This window comes from Gallus gallus, chromosome 4, assembly GCF_016699485.2.
Source record: "Gallus gallus isolate bGalGal1 chromosome 4, bGalGal1.mat.broiler.GRCg7b, whole genome shotgun sequence".
Classification (NCBI taxonomy): domain Eukaryota; kingdom Metazoa; phylum Chordata; class Aves; order Galliformes; family Phasianidae; genus Gallus; species Gallus gallus.
Genome location: NC_052535.1, coordinates 23,623,889 through 23,644,215, shown reverse-complemented (window position 1 = coordinate 23,644,215; position 20,327 = coordinate 23,623,889). Strand labels below are relative to the sequence as shown.

The window sequence follows — 20,327 nt, the reverse complement described above, 5'->3', positions numbered from 1 at the left end:
TAAATTCTACAGAATGTTAAAAAAATAAATTTCTCACTTTCCCATAGCATCTGGCTGGCTGTTAACACCATTTTGCAGCCAAATAAGCAATTATATGTCTTCTTATATCAACAAAAATAGCTTCCTAGTGCAGGTCATTTTTGTGCCCTGTGTCACTGTTTGCTTTCACAGTTTATCGCATTGGTTTTCAATCACCCCAAAACTGCTTTCTGTCATCTGAGCTGGAGCTCAGCCATATTTCCTCAACTGTAGCTGTGGCTGTGGAATTCATCACTGAAAGAGTTGCAAAAAACTTCCTTGGTTGTGCTTGAGGAACACATTACTGTTCTCAATTTCATATAGACTTGATTTATCTAATTCCCTTCTGCTGAGCTTTCTGGAGTGAATAGACTACAAGATGCAGTGTTTTACTCATTACTGATTTTTTCATGAGGTATGGTTTTACAACTAAATGTTTACAAATATTTATTAAGTGTCTTTTAGTAAACATCCTGTACACCAATAGCTAACATTAAGTATTTCTCTGTAGATTAAATTCTAAATGTAATTCTTTCTGAAAACAAGCTTATAAAGAGGCAGAAAAAAACCACACGGTCAGCTGAACAGTGATCGGCTATTAACTCCCAAAAGTCAAAACACTCGAACACATGAAGTCTCGAGTCCATGCATACTTAGTGGATGAATAGCACATTATATTCATATTAAGGAATTCAGGAATAAGAAAATTATATCATTTTCTGACAGCCACAAGAATTGCGTCCAATGAATTTCTCCCAGATTACAGCCTTTTGTTTGAGCTTTAAGTTCAAAACTTGATTTGTCTCAAGCATTACAAAGTTTCTGTTTTGATCAAGAAATACTGTCAAAAGAGGAAAGCCAGGTACCATATAAGAATAGAATCTTCTAGAAGCGATAACCAGAAAAATTGAGGAAGAATAAAAAGAAAATACAGAGTGGTTGAACTTGGGAAACGAAAGCAGAGATTGCAGCAGAAATGCATTGTGAAGCATTCAGCACACTCATATACTTACAGACTCAAAGACTATTTACATGAGACTATGTTTCTTTGAAGAGAATTAGATATACACTATCCCAGCACATATTTCTATTCATTTAAACAAACAAACAAACAAACAACACATTAGTTCAGACTTAGCCCTGGCTAATGGATTTATTCTGGTGATCAGTGGAAACATTTAAAACTTATCATTTTTAGATTAGTAAGAAAAGACTGTTTTCACCCAGGGACAAAAAATTAGTATTTCATTCAAAACTGAAAGAGACAATGGAAATAGTTCTGAAGGATTACAGCATGATGCTTTGAATTGCATGAATTACAGCCCAGTCCTTCCCAAACATACAGCAGTTATCTGAGTTCTTTCTAGAACACATTCATAACATTAATTAGATAAACAATAATAAAAGCTTAAAAAGCAATTAAAGAAAAGAAAACCACCAAAAAACAGTGAAAACAGAAATTTAAGTGAATTTGCATGTCATGTTCAGCACAGCCACAAACTAAAATTCCTGAACTGCAATGCTTACAAATTTCAGAGCTATAATTGCCAAGCTTATCTGTCATAGCTTTATAGGTTCTGAACTATGTAACAAAGTTACTTTGCTGGCTATTTTTAGAACTGGAACAGCAACATTTAACTGCAAAAATATTTATTGCAAGAAGTAGCAATAAGTAACAATGCCTGTCGGCACTCCTACTTCTCCCTGAATTGACTAGCTGTGTAAAAGCTTCCATGAGGAAGCTCTGCTGTGTGCATTATTAATGCACACATGTATTAACTACAAATACTGAGCAAACCTTGGTAGTCTCTTGTTAATGCGAAGTATCATTTTAAAACTACATAAAAGGTAATACTACATGTAAAGACAGATCTGAATGACTGTGACTACAGAAATGTGATGGCTAGGATAAAATTATATTCTGAAAAGCTAATTTCTTCATATGAGAGAAAATCCATTTTTTTCCATTCTGCATTATTGCTTTAATCATCATCATCATCATCATCAAAGTCATAATGGGAAAACACTGGAAGTTTTGTTGTCTTTTTTGACAGTTACTTTCCCCACTTTCCATTCCTTAAATTCCCTATCACTCACATGGCATGCTGATTCACTTTACCTTACTTTGTCATAGTCCAGATTATTAGAGCTAGCCAGTGCAATACCACTTACATGACAGCTTTGCTAAAGCATTTTAGTGAACAAACCCTAATAATGGTGACTGGTAACACATTTTGTTACATGCTAAAAATAATCACGATTTTTCGGATTCAGATTTTCAAGAGCTACAGGAAAAAAAAAAAGCAGCCAAATGCAAATCCCAGATGCTTCTGGATTGCCTCCAGAGTTTTCAGAGAGGGAACTGTTTTGTTATTTTGTTTTACATCACATAACATACCTATGCATACGTGTGAACAAGAAAAGCATGATGCAAAATGACACTACTAACACAAATTGTTACTCTGCCATAGCCCGATTATCGTAATCTAGTCTCAGCAGGTAATTGCAAAGACCTCTGTTGTGCAAATCTGTCCACAGATCTTGAGCTTCGCTTATGTCTAAATAACTTCATTCAACAGTACATGTCCTTCTGCAAGATAAACTGACAGCTCAGATCTGCTACAGAGAAATTACAGTCCAATAAAGATAGACAAATTTTTGGAAAATATGAAGATCTGCTTTTCTGCAGTACATTAAGAAGTGCAAAGTTTGGCAAGAAAGAACCCATAATGCTAAGCAAATGTTCTATCACAAGGTAGTAATTTTATAACTAGTGTAATATATTAAGAGACCTGAGTGGAAAAAAGGCAAGAGTGCACAGCATGTAATTCATATCACATTAGAAGTGGGATTTGGAAAAAACTTCGCAACGGAACTTGGGAGAAAAGAAATCTAACAGAAATTTAGGAATACTCATTAGATTTCCTTTCTTCTTCTTATCTTACAAAGCTTTTTTAAAACTCCTTTGTAATGTAAATGTATGAACGTGCATTCTACATATTTTCTACCATATGCAGATGTTACAATCCAGAACTGTATTTTAAGAAAGAAAAGTGGATTATACTTTTGCAAATAAAACAAAATTAAAACTGCAGTGAAAATTACGTGGGAAGGGCAGCTCACTTTCACACCAAAATGCAGAATTCATTCCACCCAGGCAGTGTGTGCTCAGAGGCTCTCACCGGTACACAAGAGTGATTTTCTGTACCTGAAAAGAAGTGTGCCTTGAAGCCTTTTTTTGACACGGTATTGTCAGACCTGAACTCAATTCGCATGTTGTTGTACTGTGAGGTGATAACTTCAGGCACTTCCGTACCACAGAATTTACCATGTAGTTTAGAATCAGAAGAAAGGCCACTGCGAATCTCCACATAATCGTATTTGCACACCTGGCAAAAGAGAGATCTTTATTTTTTTTTAGCTAACCAAAGGAAAAGCATGTAATTATTTACAAATGCAAGAACTTCAAATACTATGTACCACTCAGTAATACATTAAAATATCATTCCACATTTTCCTGAATCTGAAAACATTTGTAAATGCTTACAGTTGTTCACTGATTTTACATGAGCATACTTAAAGTCAGTAAGACAGATGTCATACATTTATATTCAAAATTCTATTATTTTTCACAATCTCTGTTAGGTATTTCAATTTTAAAATGCTTATAATATCAATTAAATCTAAAAAGTAAAAATATAGGTATTAGAACAAAATCTAGAAATGTTCACCCTATAAATTTACAACTACTTTTACATAATAAGCCAAGTATGCAAAACCTACAAACATTCAACAGTTTGCTCCTCAGAAATTAAAAAAACCTATTTGCTTAGAATCATACAAGAGAGGTTTTTATCTCAACATTTTACTATAAGCATACTGACCTAGCTGTAGATGTCCCTGTTCTTTGCAGAGGAGTTAGACTAGATGACCTTTAATGGTCTCCTCCAACTCAAACATTTCTATGATTCCGTGATATTCATTTACTCATGAATATATAAATCTGCACTATTAACTCTACAAATCTTCCTTTAAGGGTAGCATAGCTATAATTCAGAGGGCTTATGTGTGTGGTTTTCCCTGAATGGGTAAAAATAAAGTAAGATACAATAATGTTATAAAAAGCCTTTTGCAAGGCCTTCTACTCATGATAATACATTCAATGCATAATCCTTTGAACATAAAGCCTTCCACTGAAAAACTTCTAAGCTTCTTCTAAGCTTCTAAGGCTCAACTATCAATCATTTAATCAAAAACGTCCCAGCTGCCTCCAATTAATAGCTTAAGAGAAAACAGTGGCCAGGATTCATACCAAGCTTAGACTGTCCATTAAATATATGTTGTATCTGACAAATCACAATTTATAGTCATAAAAGAAATGCTGAAATCATATTTATACAACACAAAGAACAAAGATATATCAAACTTGATTTATATTAGTTGTAAGATAAATAATAATAATGCCTACCACTTTCAAATGTAATTCACAATGTCTATAATTTCAACAGTATACCAGTGATGAACTTTGATGCTCTTATAGGTTTAGATTAAAAATGCAATGTAATTTGAGATTGGTCTTACTTCCTTTTTACTGCCCTATATAAAACACAAATAAAATTAAAAAACAATTGCAAAATTAAAATTGAAAAATGTAATGCAAAAACTTAGAATTTTAATATTGGTACTTTGTGGAGCTCCTAAAACAACAAAATTAAAGCATTTGCTATGTGTATACAGGCAGACATTAGGTCTGCACTCAGAAAACGTGGATGTCCCATGTACTACGTATGTTTCTTCTGATCTTCACAGATAAACGTACTGCTAGTTAACAATATAAAGCTGAAGTCAATTTAGTACCACTGGAGAGGGTCAAAACGAAGCTATGAACATTGAAAAACATCTATTTATGTATTTTTCATATCTGCAGAGTTTGCATGTCCTGCATAATCTTAGAAAACAGATAAAACCTCATGCACCTTGCTTGTAAATCTGGCTTAAGTACCAAGAGATTGCAGAAAAAAAATGTATGAGTGTAGCAAGGGAATTTGATGGTCTTACAGACCCAAGCCTGGGAAGCTGAGTTGAAACACTGATGTGAAGCCCATACCTCCAGGTACCCAGTAAGTCCTGCAACATGCCCACTGTTTTGCCTGAAGCTGGAGGGAGCAGCGCTTACCACACAGTGATCTCTGCTCTGTCCCTTTCCCCTGGGATGAGAAAGGATTTAGGGACTCTGTGCTTCCCTGCTTGGTGGGCGCCACCTCCAACGAGCACTACATGCTCCTGGTCTGCACTGACAAGACGCTTGGAGAGAGTCCAGCCCAGTGGTGGAAGCTGGCATGTGACTTGCTCCTAACAGAGCCTTGGGCAGAAGCATTGCAGTTGCGCTGTTATTTTTTCAAAGTACATCTACTAAGTAGACCCAAACCAGTTTCACTTGGAGAAAAATGCCATTCTTCACACAGCGTTGTTACTCCATTGTGCCTTATTACGAGTACTGTTCCTTGTAAAACATTCACCCTTGAGAGGCTTGTAAATGATTTAAATGTTCCCTGGCTCTGTCGCTAACCAAACCTTATGTGTATTCTTTGTAGTCATAGTCCGTAAAGATGATTTGGTTCCTCCAGATTTTCTTGTCTTGAATTCTTTCCAACACGTCTCAGACATTTGTTCTGTTTTACTTTGTTGATTAAAAAAAAAGTCAGCTGAGACTCAGCAGAGAACATTTCTTCTAAATTTCTTATAATACATATACATTCAGTTGATATGTAAAAGAAAGATATTCTCTCTATGTTTGTTTTGAAAGAACCCAGAAACAGTCCCAGAAAAAAAACCAAGAATAACTATGGTTATTGTCAGTGTATGAACAGTTAAGTGAGGGTTTTATAAGGCAATATCTATTTCTGAACGCTCATTAAACTGCTTAGTGTATAACAGATTGTGCAGCTTTTTGTTCACAGTTACTCACTTCATTGCCTTCTAACTCAAAAAACTCAAACTTCATTGAAATTCGGTACTGCGTTGGGGCAACCACCTGCCACACACAGTTTTTGTTTGGAGGATATTCTTTGGGCCACCCTGGTGTGGTTATAGTCCCATTTAGCTTTGTCAGAAGTCCTCCGCAAGCAGCTGGAAAATGAAAAGGGAGAGCATCATTTCTGGAATGAAACTGTGTTTTACTATAAACAGAAGCACACTGAGCAGATTCAGTCATCTCTTTACTTACACTGCTGTAATGCCCAGACAGACTAATCAGAATCTTGTTTTATCATGCTTGGTGCAAACAAAGAGAAAGAGACAGCCCCTATCTTGAACAGCTTGCAGGTTTGTGGACAGAGATAAGTTTCAAGACTACACATGGCTTTATCATATTCATTCTTTTCCCTTCCCTCAAGAGACTCTGGTTATTCTCTCACAGCCTTTCCCATGCAAGTCTGACCTGACTTCTCTCCTCAGGACCTTGATCACCCTTTTCAGACAGACAGACTACTCAAGATGCAGTTCACGTTGCCCTGGCTTCTTTTACTGATTACTGATCCAGAATCTGCTCTACCTGTTTCAGCTCATATATATGCCTCCCGATAACCTACAAGGCATGGTCATTTCTTTAGGACAGCAATCATGTACTGTTCAAATATAATTACGTTTGCTGAAGTACAGGTGTTCAAATAACACGGAAAATATCTATTTGGAATGTAATTGTAAATTAGTAATCCCTATACAACAGAACAATACTGTACAGCATGTGTGAATGCAGTTCAGATGGCAAAAGATAAACACATCAATCTTTTCCATCTGAGCAAAAAATGTTGAAAATAATGTAATGGGATTCACAGGGGTTCTCAACCACATTCTGTTCCATTCGTACCATCATGGCACCATGAAAGCATTGAAAACCATGCACAAACTTTCTGAGGAGCTGCTGGGCAGGAGTTCTTCCTTCTTTCAACTGCTGTGTGCTAATTCTCAGTACTTTCTTGAACATACTGAAAACCAACACCTGCCATGTAGCTGATGGCCGCACACACTCCATCAACACTAACATGCCCGGGAGAACTCTTCAGTTTCTGTGTTAGAACACACGTAGGGAACCCAGACTTCCTGCTGACATCTCATTTCCCATGCAGAAGACTTACTGTTGTACCTTTAAACATAATCTAGCTGAGGTTGGGGGAGCTAAGACCATAGGTCACAACACAGTGTGTCAAAATAGACCTGGCACAGGTTTCAAGACTGCAATTAGACAGCATATCTGCTCCCAAAATCATCCAGTCTGCGGAAAGAGTACATCAGATTACTGGCTTTTCAGTTTCTGTTTTTCGGTATCACTGTATTGTTCCTTGAGGCAGTGGTGGGAAATATAAAGGTACTGAAAAACTCTTAAAGCCCTCCAATATGCTGCCAGCAGGAGAGATTTGGATTAAACAGCATGAAGCAATTTTCTGGGCATGTCAACGCTGCAGTGAAGCATTGGGCAGAGTTTGAGTTGGAGGCTTCTACTCTGGCATGATATGTGAATTAAAACAGCTGAGGCACCCTTCAAATTGCCAAACTGTACTCTAGGATGTAATGCTGACTGTGACAACATAGTGGCTTTAATTCAGTAATCCCAGTGAGCATCTACAGATGGTAAGTAATACATCATGTGGAACAAATGCATTTACACTTCTAGGGATAGCTTGGGGGTTTTGCTCCATGCTACACTGCACTATTTAGCATGATTCTTCCATCTTCCTGAGCTGCTTTCTTGTTTGTATCCTGAGGAATTATTGCTTCTCTCTTTATAGGAGGAAGAAGGAAGAGTTTTCTGAAAGATGGGTAATCTTCCCTAGTATTTGGACTCAGATCATTAGACAGACTAAGCCAAATTCCTTTCATAAATTTGGACTGATGATCAAAGGGCCTACCTCTGTCTTCATGCCTCTGCTAGATTAACCTTATTTTCTGCATGCTGACTAATATGCAGACATTTCAGTACACCAGACCTTCTGTAATGACTTATTTTTCCCATATGCTCACTATTAAATTTAAGGAGGGGGGAAAAAAAAAAATCATCAGCTCAATGACACCTTCAGACTAATATGCCTATAGTCAAAGTCTATCTCTACCTCAGACACAAAAAACAATCAACACTCACAGAATCAAAAGCAGAACAATAAATAAATGCAAAGAATCCAGGCAAAACTACCCCAGATTGTGACAAATCATGAGTGAAAGCCAGGGAATTGGAAAATAAATAGAGAGCAGTGAATCGTATCTGAAGGAAATGATAACACAGAGCACTTCAATTTTCAAAATCTATTCACCCCTGAAACACAAACAGATGAACTTAGATAAGTACAACTCATGCTATCCCTGAATGTATTTGTGTTTAAGAATAAAAATCCAAATAATAATTGTAATGTAATGATCAACAGCTTTTGCTTCTTTCCCTTCATATGAAAAATGTATAAGAAGCAAAAGCTAATCTCAGTTCAATCCTATGTTCACACAAACTTCAATTTATCAGGTTTTTATTTCTCCAAATGATTATCTGAGCAAATTTCACTCATCCTGAAATGCAGAATTTTTTTCCAGCAATAAAAGCTCAAAATCTGACTAGGATTAGGGAAGATTTCTCTGAGTTTCAGGATCATGCCAGAAAAGTCAATGATCAGACTGGCAGTGGTGAGGATTTCTCTGAGTTTTGCGCTGGAATAAAGGATCCCGCTAGAATAAAGGATCTACTGCTGTCAGAGGCAGTCAGGGGGATCGTTCAAGTTCCTGACAGCAGCACACTGCTCTGCTGATAATTCTCTTTGCACACAAAGGGAGACTGATTTAATGAGGATGAGTAATATAATGTGAAGTTGGGGAAAGTATGAAGTTATTTGCAGTGTTTCCAATCAACTACCAGGAAAACCTGAAACGTTAAGGTAATGACAGCCATCCAACAAAAGATGACTGCTATGGAGAGATATAGCCCCAGCACCACTGCTTTCAAGGCAGTCCTGGTTTTCCAGGCTTGCCCCACAGACCTTACATTGCTAAGAGAGAGCATAAGAAAGGCGAATGATCAAAGCCTGGAGCTTTGAGACCTGAGAGCATAGCAACACACTTTACCTTCACAGCTCTTTTTGTCAGGACCAAGTTCATAGCCAGGATCGCAGGCGCACTGGTAACTGCCCAAAGTGTTAACACAGCGCTGCTCACAGCCACCATTGTCAGGTTTGGCACATTCATCTTCCTCTGCCAAGACAGAGAAGAATGAAAAACATGTTAAATAACGACCTTTCTCAGCTGTAAGTGATGGATCAATATTAACCCTGAAAGCTGTATATATGCCATTATAAGTTGTGCTACAAAACACACCATGGATGCTGACTAGAGCACTTTCAAAAACTAAGGAGACCTGTAATGGAGAAAATAAGAATGTGTATATTTGTGGGTTTGTTTTGCTTTGCTTTTTTACAGTATCTACTGACAGCTGCAGATCTAATTTATAAGCACTTTGTTGGCAACATACAATAATTTAGGCAGCATTAATCTAAAGGTTGTATAAAGTATTGAAAGAAAGATTGAAAATCCACAGCAGGGTCACTTGAAGGGCACTTTATCTCCCACAGAATCAATTTGTGCATTATCCTGAATTCATACTCAAAAACAGATTAACAGAATCCTCAAATCCCAGGTTTTCATTCTATTGATATTAAAGTGAACAAGATACATCAAGGCGGGGGAGGGAAGGGAACAGTATATTTTCTGTAATAGCTGTGAAGTATACCCAGGAGGTTCATTTTTATAATATTCCTCAGATGATGAAATATTATTTCCTTACAATCTCGAGACAAGTAAGTCCTGAAGAGTAAAACAGAGCTCCCACCCTTATGTCTTCAAAGTTTTAATTGTCGAGAGTGAAAAATAATGGAGTAAGAAAATCCCCAGCTTGTGGCTTTGCAAGGGAGCAAAAAGTCTTTCCTTGTGACGTGACTTGAATTTTAGGGGCTAGCATGGCCCAGTAGCTGCTTTTCACTGTGCCTGAGGAAGCACAGAGCAGGAACTCCACAAACTAGAGGCAGACACTGAGGCCACTGGTCACTCCATGGCTTCTGAGCTTTTTTTTCACCTTGTTGATGATAAGTGGATAATGCAGCCTAATGCAGCAGAATAGCCAGAAGAAAGATGTTGATTCAAAGAAAACAATTTTAGTAGAAAAGACCCAGTCATCTCTATTATGATTGTATTATTTAACTTTATATTTGATAATACAATTAGCCCAAGGAATGTATTTTGCAAGAATAGATATGTTTCAAGGTGCTTCCAAATCAAGTTGATTTTTTTAATTTGAAGAGAGTAGATAGTTGGACTGAATATGTATCTTCATTCTTTGGACATATTTTGCAGTTTTGTTGGATAAAAATTGCATGTCCGGGTTAAAAAAAAAGACATTACAGACCTGTTTTAAGCAAAAACAGGTTCAAAAAATTTTTTTTGAATCCTATTGTAATTTTTTTTTTGTACAAGTATAAAACACAGAATCATAGAATAATTATGACTGGAAAGACCTCTAAGATCATCCAGCCCAATCCCAACCCATTCCCACCATTTCTACTTGTCACGTTCCTCAGTGCCACATCTCCATGATTCTTCAACACCTCCAGGAACAGTCCACCACCTCCTTGTGCAGCCTGTGCCAATGTCTCACCACCCTCCTGAGAAGAAATTTTTCCTAATATCCAACCTGATCCGCCCCTGGAGCAACTTGAGCCATTATCTCTCACCCTATCACTGTTGTCTGCGAGAAAAGGCTGACCTTCACCTCTCTCCACAATCTCCTTATGGAAAGCAATAAGGTCTTCACTGAGCCTCCTCTTCTCCAGACTGAACAATCCCAGTTACCTCAGCTGCTCCCCATAAGACTTGTGCTCCAGGTACTTCACCAGCTTCGCTGCCCTTCTTTGGACAGGCAAACGGTAAGAAGTTCACAGGTCTGAAAATAAGCTTTAACATTTACCTTTAAAAAAGTTAGCTGCAAATCCTGCTTTGTTAACTGTTCCATCAGAAACAAACTTCATCCACAGAGTATTAGAGGTAGATCTAATGTCTTCTGGCTTGTCATAGCCACAGAAGTGACCAATCAAAGGGCTGTTTTCATTCATTCCATCTCGAATTTCCAAGTAGTCATATGCACAATTGTCATGTCTTTCAATCTGTAAAAAAAAAAATAATTTTTGAAGGGATTTAGTTCAACTTGACCATAAATATAAAATATCAGTCACATAATAGAATAGAAAATTTTATAAAATATTTTGGGATTCAAACACTAGGAGGGTGATAAACTTGAGATTGTTACAACAATCTAAATGAGACAAGTAAGTAGGAGAGACAAACTCATCTCTAAGCTTCCCAATGTTCTGCCAAATTCCTGTTGCTCTGATTTCAAGTAAATTCTTCTCTCATGTACATGCATATTTACAAAATTAATGATTCAATGACTAAACAGGTCAGAAATATCAGTTGGTTTTGAAATGTTATAAAGCTCATTTTTATTAATATGAAAAGATTTTTAGACATTGCCTAAAGACACTGCCATAGACACTGCTCGACTTCAGATGGAGATCAATATTTTATTTTCTTCCTTTATTGCAAACACAGTGCAAAATTTTGCATTTGTACCCAAAGATGCTGCAGGGCAGTTGAAAAAAAAAATCACAGTGAATGAAGAGTCTGAAGCATTTGTACAATTAGACCCAAACACACTTTTAAAATTATCAGCTATTTACCAGCCAATAGAACTGATGACAAAAAATACCATTGTTATTTTTCTGCAGCCAAAGAACTTGGTTTCTGTTGCATGATTCCTGATTTCAGGTGACTCTGTCTTAATTCCAGAGTCAAAAAGTTAATCTCTTTCATACTGTCAGAGCAAAGTACTGAAACAAGAACAACTGAAAATGTACCTCTCATTTAAACAACCTGCCAGAGGATAGCCAAGCACAAACTAGCATGCCAGTGGCCACATTTGCATTTCTACCTGGGTAAGTCTTAAGTTCATTATATAATAGTATTTTCAGAGTCAATCAGAAGAATTTTTGCAACAGAGAAAGCTAAAGCAGACTGAATGGGATCCTACCTGAAGCCTAGATAATAATTATGCCTGTATTTATGACAGAATATCTTTCCCAACAGAACTGAAAATCCTCTTGATCTGGGTCATTTACTTCAGGTTACTCAATTAATATAGCACCTCAGCTACGAAAGCATTACCTAAATCCAAGTACTCAAAACTAAATCCTCTATGGAAACAATTGTTCAACCAAGTGGCTGAATCATGGAATATGTCTGGGGCATAGAGAAGACAGTTAGGGAGAAGGGGTTGGAAAAGCCTCAGATTCAATTCAACACATCTCAGCTCTGTTAAAAGGACAACAATCAATTCATACCAAGCCCAGAAAAATCCACATCTAATAGTCTGACAAATCTTTACTTAAACAGTAGCTGCACATTCAGTACCAGTAGTTGGTGCCACTCTGCTCTGGCTGAGCATTATGACTACCTCTAAGCTCAGTAACCACCACAGACTAAGGAGCTTTCATTTAGCACATTAGGAATTCTGCTTCCTTTATGTAAGAGGGAAATCTAGGAGGAGGGGTTGTTTGATTTTATTTCATTTTAATGTCATCAAAATATGGCTCTTACACACAAAATTTCTCTGTCTTCTTTCCAGCTTTCCAATTCTTCAAGTAATTTTCTCCCACTCATTTCTCTGGCACAAACCATATTACCATTTGCTGTAATTTTTCAGTTATTTACTCAGGAGTTACTTTGAGCCAGAATTAGAGAAATGAGAAAAGTCCCAGAGATTTAGGGTGGACTGACTTACTGACTTCAGTGGCAGCTGAGCTTTTGCAACTAATGTGGTCAGACATGTGTCTACCTGAGCACTGGTAAGTCTTTGACGCTGTAATACAGATTGCAAATTTTCATTAATAATAAATGCATGACATCATATCCAACTTGCCTTATAATTTCCAAAAAAAACCCACCAAAACAACAACAACAAAAAAACCAACCCATATTGCACTCTGATGTAGAAAGAAGTGACCTGGCACAAAGCCCATTAAAATCAAAGAAGGAATTGTGTATTTTCCCCCACATGTCTGTGGTCTTTACACGACTCAAACTTTTAATTAACATCTGTTTTTTTTCCATGTTTCCCATGTTCTATGGGCAGTATGGAAATTATTATTTTTAAAGGCCATGTGTAGCTCTGAGTTACATGTACCAAACTCCTACTGAGGTAAAACGCTAGGGCTTCTGTTTTTGTTTTTTTTTTCTGAGAATCACTCCTTATTTTTGGCAAAAGAAAAATGCTAAAATTCCATTTTGTATAACAGCAAGTTGCTAAGCTTTCAAAGAGTGCAAAAATCAACCAACTTACAGAGTGTTACTGATTTCTAATAAAGCAATTCAAAGTGGTGGCCATTCTAGCATAATAATCTATTTTTAGAGTACTACTACTTCAAGTGCTGCCATTATTATTAATCTTAATACATTAAAGGATTAAATAGCTATAGCTATATATAAATTAAAAGATAACAATAGTGTTTCTGAGAAGCAATAAGTGTTTTTAAGGCTGGTAAGTAAAGGTAGCTTTTACCTGTGCAAACCTCATGCTTTACAATAACATTTCACAAGTTTAAAATTTCATGTGGATGAGAAAAAAACACGCAAAATGTTAGCAAGAAAAAAGCAAAAACAAACAGGTTTTAATAGAAAAATGCAGTTCTTTTAAGAGAACGAAAGGTACCATTGGATCTGAAGGATTTGGAAGAAACCCAGAATTTGAACGGCATTAGTGAATTACGTCGAAAAAAAATGACAGAAAAATTCCTAAGTCAGGCCCATAAGCACAAGAAAACAATGAGAAATCTCCTGATTAAATGGAAAGCTAGGTAACTTCTCAACACCTATTCTCATGAGGAAAAAAAATTTCTTTCACATCATTCCAGCTTTGAAAAAAAAAAAAAAAAAGAAAAATAAGAACAAGAAAACCCCACAATAACAAAAAAAAATTATCAGAAGATACATTTTTTTCCTTATTATTTTTTTTGTTGATACAGTCGAACTCCAGTTCAGGTATATGTATCTGACTCAGGTAATGGGAAGGTGGGATGTATGTCTAGTGGAACTTTCAACATCACTCCTTCAAGAGATTAGATGTGTTTTATTCCTGTAAAAGTAATTGAAATGAACATTATCTGCATGGATTTTAACAGGGTCACTCACACAAAGTAGTTTAATATGGTTCAGCCCTACAAACCTTCTGGATTGTCTTACGTTGTCGGTGTTTGTCAACACAAGTCCTTTAAAAAGATAAACACAACGACTGCTTGTTTTCAGAGAACAATATAATAAAGGGCCCTATAACAATGAAAAGCAAAAAAATAAAAATAAAAATGGAGTTACCAGACCTCACATCTCTGGTATCATACAGGTACCGGAAAGTGGAGCTCCCCCCCAGGCAGCCAAGAAAGAGGAGGTAATCCCACACTTCGTGGAAAACGCATTGCCCACAGCAGGCAAAACAGGATGACTCACTGATGCAGTTTGAAATTCTCAGTTTCCCCAATGCTTTCATTTCAGAGTGGAGGTTATTTATACAGTTATTTTTTCTAGCATTACATATGGATAATGAGAATTCCTCATACTTAAGTGTACCTTTCAAAGGACAGAGAAGTAATTTTCTCATAAACACACTGCAATAACTCTTTGGCCTGACATTTACTTTTTTTGATTTAAGCTGGCACAAAGAACTGCGATTTTCAAACAGCTTTATGTTTTACTGGGCAGCTCACCAAGGATTCAGTCCAGAGAGGGACTTAGTACCAAAACAGAGAACACCTACGTTCCCGCGCTTGGACCTGAAATGAAAATCAGCTCTGACAATGAATGTCTAGGCAGGGCACTTCACTCCATTTACCAAAACAACTCCAATTCTTTGCAGGCAGCCTTGTGGAACAGCCAGTAAGAAACACAGCAAAGACATATGTAAAAGAACTTCTGTGCCCTTTTGGAGCTCCTCATTTGGTGCTCAAGGGCATCTCGCCACTCTGGATTCACATGGCAGAAAAGTGTGTGCCTTTCAAGTCCTTACTTGGGACACACTTCAAAACACATCTAGCAGAGGTGTTAACTCCCTTTTGACTGAGACTACCACCCAACTATACTGCCCAATTTCTTTCTTCTTAGGAGGAGTCAGTCCGTGACTCACCTCTAGAGAGTGCCATAATTCTAAAGTCTGCAGGAGAACTGCAGTGTAACAGATCTTACTGCAGCCTTAATCACTATTAAAATGGTGCTCATTTTCCCTGTACAGATGAAATTGAACTACAGTCAGTGCAAGCAATAATGCAATATGCACATAGGTCAACTCTAAGCATCTGCATGGAGGTCATGCTTCAGAAACCTCCTAGACAGTGTCATTTCTCTCACGGTTACAATAAAAAATTCTGAGCAACAAGGTCAGACTAGTAAGGCTCCATATTTGTCAGTAAACTACATAAGGTTAGCGCTTAAAAGAAAGTCGAGTGAATGAGGCCAGACTCTTTTTGGTGGTGTATAGTGACAGGACAAGGAGCAACAAATACAAACAGGAATACAGCAAGTTCCATACAAGCATAAGGAAGAACTGTGCACTGTATTTGAAAGGTTCTTTGGGGAGGAAGAGCTCAACTTGCCTGCACTAGACCAGACCACAATAATATTACTGAATTTACCTACAAACTTCAAAACAGTGTATATGTACACATATATTTTTTTAAATGCATGAATGTTTTCTTTTTTGTTCTTATTTTTTACTACCGTTTAGCAATGTTTACATGGAAAGATGTATTATACAGGCACACAGATATGACTCACCACAGATTTGTTTTCTTCCCCTATACATTTGTAAACTGAACCTAAGTAGACTTACATATTTTTTATGTAATATTTTGCTTTTTTTGCTTTTTTTTTAAACAGAAACCAGACATTGCAATGTTTTCTTTTGAGATTTCTTTTTTAAAGATAAGATTCAGCAAAGATACAAAATCCCTGTTATTTAACAGGATATTAAAGCAGACTTGCTGAACTGGATTATGTATTTGTTAAACCGCAACAATTGCCAGCACTTGAAACATTCCAACTCAAATAGCATAGATAATATAAAGACCTTTAATCTTCTTGAAAATTTCTGCAAAAAAAGGAAGATGTCATGGAGAGCTGAATTGGATTCTGGATGTTATTTGTCATAGAGAATTCATAAATTCCCTCGCAGGTTTAAAAGGATTTCACTTTAACGTCACTGCCATTTATCCAACTAGATCGTTTTCTGAGTTAGGTTAAATCAGTTTACCTCAAATGCTTGAAAGGTTAATCCTACATTGTAGTTTTCAGACACTGTTATTTTCCACACGCATTCCTTCATTGGTCTGTAGTCATCAGGGTAATTGGGAGACTGGATCTGGCCTTCATTTTTGTGGATTTCACCTCCACAGATCGCTGGTAAAAAGCATGAAATTCAAAGTCAATAATGACATTTACAGTCCCCCACACCCAAACTGACATTTTTACATCCCTCTTCTTTTTTAAAACTAATGAGAAGAAAATACTTATAAATCCAGCAAGGACAAATTATTAACATTTAGTTTGCAATACATAGTTCAGTTAGCAAATGCTGTAGATCACCATTTCTAGTAGTGCTAAATGTTGAAGAAGACTTTGAAATCACTGGTAATCTGAACCTATATATTTTACAGAATATAATTAAATGGTTAAAATAATGCTTACTTTTTGTTCACATTTAAAATATATTTAATATACCTTCTCCATTAGCATTTACTAACCTTTAGAAAGAGAAAAATAAAACAGAAACCTTAAATTTTATAATAGTCCAAACATTTTGGCCTACAGATTATCACTACATGTTTATACTAAATTTGAAGAAATAGTTCATATTAATAACAAATATTTGTATGAAAAGTAAACGCACTTTCTCAGGATCCATTCTAACAGCCACATGGAGAGTTGTACATAGAAATTTAATCCTAGGATTTACTACCATGGATTCAATATTTAAGAAAATAGGCTCTATTTTAAACAGGTGAATGCAGACTTCATAATACACTCAGTGTGTGGGAGTACCTCTTTATTAAGTTATCCCCAAGCATATGGAAAACTTTAGTCAGATTTTCTGAAGAATGAACAGAAAGTACTCAAATAATTATTTCCACACACTGAGCACAAGAACATGAATATGTAGTTAAGAACAGACAAAAAATATTACAAAAAATATCAGTGATGTCCCTGGAAAAGAGGTCATCTGAAATCTGATCCCAGGATGTTTCAAAATGTCTTATCTACTAATATGGCATATTCTACTCCCTTCTAGTAATAAAATACCATATTTGATAGTACTATTTCTGACTATATATGTGTAAGTATATGTGTAAATATACATATATTTACTTTTTTCCAAAGGCACCTGGCCAATATTTTTTCTCCAGAAGCAGGTCATTTTTTAGTGCTGTCAGACACCCACCTTCATAAACTGCTGCAAAGCCTTTTCCAACCCAGTTGCTGCTGCTACGGAACTCAATCCACATCCTGCTGTCAGAGGACGCGAGGACTTCTGGCAGTTTGTCACCACAAAACCTGCCTAAAAACATGCAACCAGTAACTGCATTTTCTGCTGCCTCAAATGCTGCAAACTTTTACACGTGTTTAACATTATAGACATGAGTAACGTAACCAGCTCAGTGGAACTATTCACACGCTTATGGCCGAGCACACGTGTTTCTGCCGATTAGGACCTAAGTACACAAAGATTTTGTTATGAAGTGTTTCATTGCTGTCAGGCTAACAAGTCAAAGTAAAAAAAAACTTGGGGGACTTAAGTTGAAAAATGATTGTTATAGACTGTTTGTATGTACACAGACCCTGGTATTTTGGAAGGGCAGAGTACATTCTAATCTTAAAGAGTGTAACATCCAGGTCACAGTAATACTGCTCATCGTGTCTAAGAGCCAAGAGATTTAAAAACTAAAATCCAAATGACTCTGGACGGTGTTATCCTCTTATTTCAGCCTAGGTAGGTGAAATCTCCATTTATCTAGGTGATAGAGCAAGGGTAATTACTGTTTGGTATTTATTGTTTCCTCTTTTCTTTTTAAGATTAATAAATAAATAAATAAATAAAAAGGCACTACCATTAAAATTCTTTCCTCTGTATCTACGCCCATTTTATCCTTCTACAGTTGTTTTTAAATTGTGGTTTTGAAGATGCAAACAAATATTTTAGTCTTAATTCTAAAAACAACAACAAACCTGACTCAAGAAGCTGGAGACTCACGTTTCTTACAGTCTGAAACCCCCAGTTTCAATTGTTGAAGTCCACAGAATGTCTAATGTAGTCTCTGGATTCAACTAGTGTTATTTATTCTAAGTCTATGGAACTAACAAGGAAAGGTGCAGTTATGACAGGGGAAAATGTATCCTTCTTTGACAATTTAAAAATAAAGGCTTTGCTATTTTAAGTCATACTGTCCAAAGAAAAGGACTAGTACGCAACCCACAGGTGAGACAGTAACATATACAGAAATCACTTGGGCAGCATGAAAGAAAGCTTACAGAATCATATATACTGATATTCATTAAAAAAATATATTAAAGAATCTCTGAAATCAAATCCAAAATTAGTATTTTATCCTTTGGGAGAATTCTGACCACGACTTTAATTCCCAATATGTAGAAGTTGAGATTTGGGTGTTCTGTCAGTATAAATTGTATGCTATCTGAAGTTGAAATTAATCAATAGCTATCCCCCCTCCCCCCTTTTTTTTTTTAATTCAAGAGTAACCCACAAAGAAGATGTGGACACAGTAGGTTTAGATCTAATGGCAGCATGATGAGCATGTAATAGCCCCACCAACCCTCTGAATTAAGAAAAAGATACCTGTGGCTTCCCACACATTAGTTAAACTCTCAAGATTTAAGTCATTATTGTTTTGCACCTTCTTCACTGCTTTGGCACTGAAGAAGCAAAGAATATGTAAGAGTAACCTATTTATAATTTCAAAAGCATAGGAACAGAGCTGGTAAGTACAACTTGACAGTGGGTGTTTACACCCACTTTGCATGTGCTCATCACATGCTTTATGGATTCCCCATCAAATGCTCTGCAGCTCTGTCATTGTACTATTTCCACATTTCTGTAAAACATCTATGAAAACACCCATAAGCCAAACAAAAAGTTGCATGTTTTGTAGTTTTACCTGTCATGTAAACAAGGTATTTGAGATCATTTAAATGTTTGTGTCTTTCTCACCTTAGTTTATATACATTCAAGGAAGCTAAAAATAACTCACAAGGGTATTACAGTAAGTCCACTGAACTGTACGAGTATGGTAAGTCAGTGCAGCATTCACAAATTGCATACCAAGCAGAGGTGATTTTCTCCAGTAGCCATCTCTTACTTCAATATAGTCGTACCAACAGAGACTGCTCTTGTACAGGTCCATCGTGGTGAAGTTTAAAACAATCTAAATCAGAGGAGAACATGTCAGTAAATACCATAAGGTTCATAGTGGAAAACAATCCCAACAGCATTCTGCAGGTCTGAAGCCAGTGGTCATGCTTAACAGCCTCTCAACTGCTTCGACACTTAATTAACTTCAGTTATTTCTTATAGTAAAAATGTATGTGGGAATATTAAAAATTTTCTTTAAAAGAAGTTATATTGATGGTGGTGGACCGTTACACTAAAAAAAAAAAAACATTAAAATAAATGGTACATATTTTCCCTTTTCATTCAGACTGTAATGAAACTACAATACAGAGATCTTTTAATACAGAGATCTTGGCATTATCTGGAAATTTGGAGCTTGGACTTCAAATTCTACTGAGCATGCCTGTAAATGGGCATATTTTCAATACATAAAATCAGGAGTACTGTAGACCACCACATTATCCCTATTTGGTTTAAAAATACTCATCTTAAACCACCACAAAGTTACACTTTTAACAAGGAAGTAGGTCTTAGTCTGATCATAGGTTCATACTACGTACAGGCTGGGCTCCAACTGACTGGGACAGTCTTAGCTTTATGCTCTACAATTTCAAGGATAAGTTAAAATATGAAGATTAAGAATCATTCAAACTATGTATTATGAAATCATTTCCAATTCATATCCTTTAATTGGATTTAAGTAGATTTGAAAAAGAACACATCCTCTTTGAGAACATTTCCTCAGTATACATTAATAAATATTTCAGACTAACTATAAAAATCT

The 20,327-nt window shown here is 36.3% G+C and overlaps 1 protein-coding gene across 6 annotated transcripts in view; it reads right to left on the bottom strand.

The window, feature by feature from the left end:
* TLL1 (tolloid like 1) overlaps positions 1-20,327 on the bottom strand; it is a 136,220-nt gene that overhangs the window by 19,023 nt on the left and 96,870 nt on the right. For 5 of the 6 annotated variants that reach the window (XM_046939888.1, NM_204703.3, XM_015285274.4 and 2 more), the window contains 7 exons: positions 19,475-19,577; positions 17,579-17,695; positions 16,394-16,539; positions 11,012-11,207; positions 9,121-9,246; positions 5,987-6,147; positions 3,227-3,407 (listed from right to left, as the gene is read on the bottom strand). In XM_046939888.1, the coding sequence (XP_046795844.1) occupies positions 3,227-3,407; positions 5,987-6,147; positions 9,121-9,246; positions 11,012-11,207; positions 16,394-16,539; positions 17,579-17,695; positions 19,475-19,577 (1,030 nt within the window). Of the gene's footprint in view, positions 1-3,226; positions 3,408-5,986; positions 6,148-9,120; positions 9,247-11,011; positions 11,208-16,393; positions 16,540-17,578; positions 17,696-18,363; positions 18,492-19,474; positions 19,578-20,327 lie in introns of those variants that run through there. The other variant, XM_015285275.4, reaches the window with a different exon arrangement.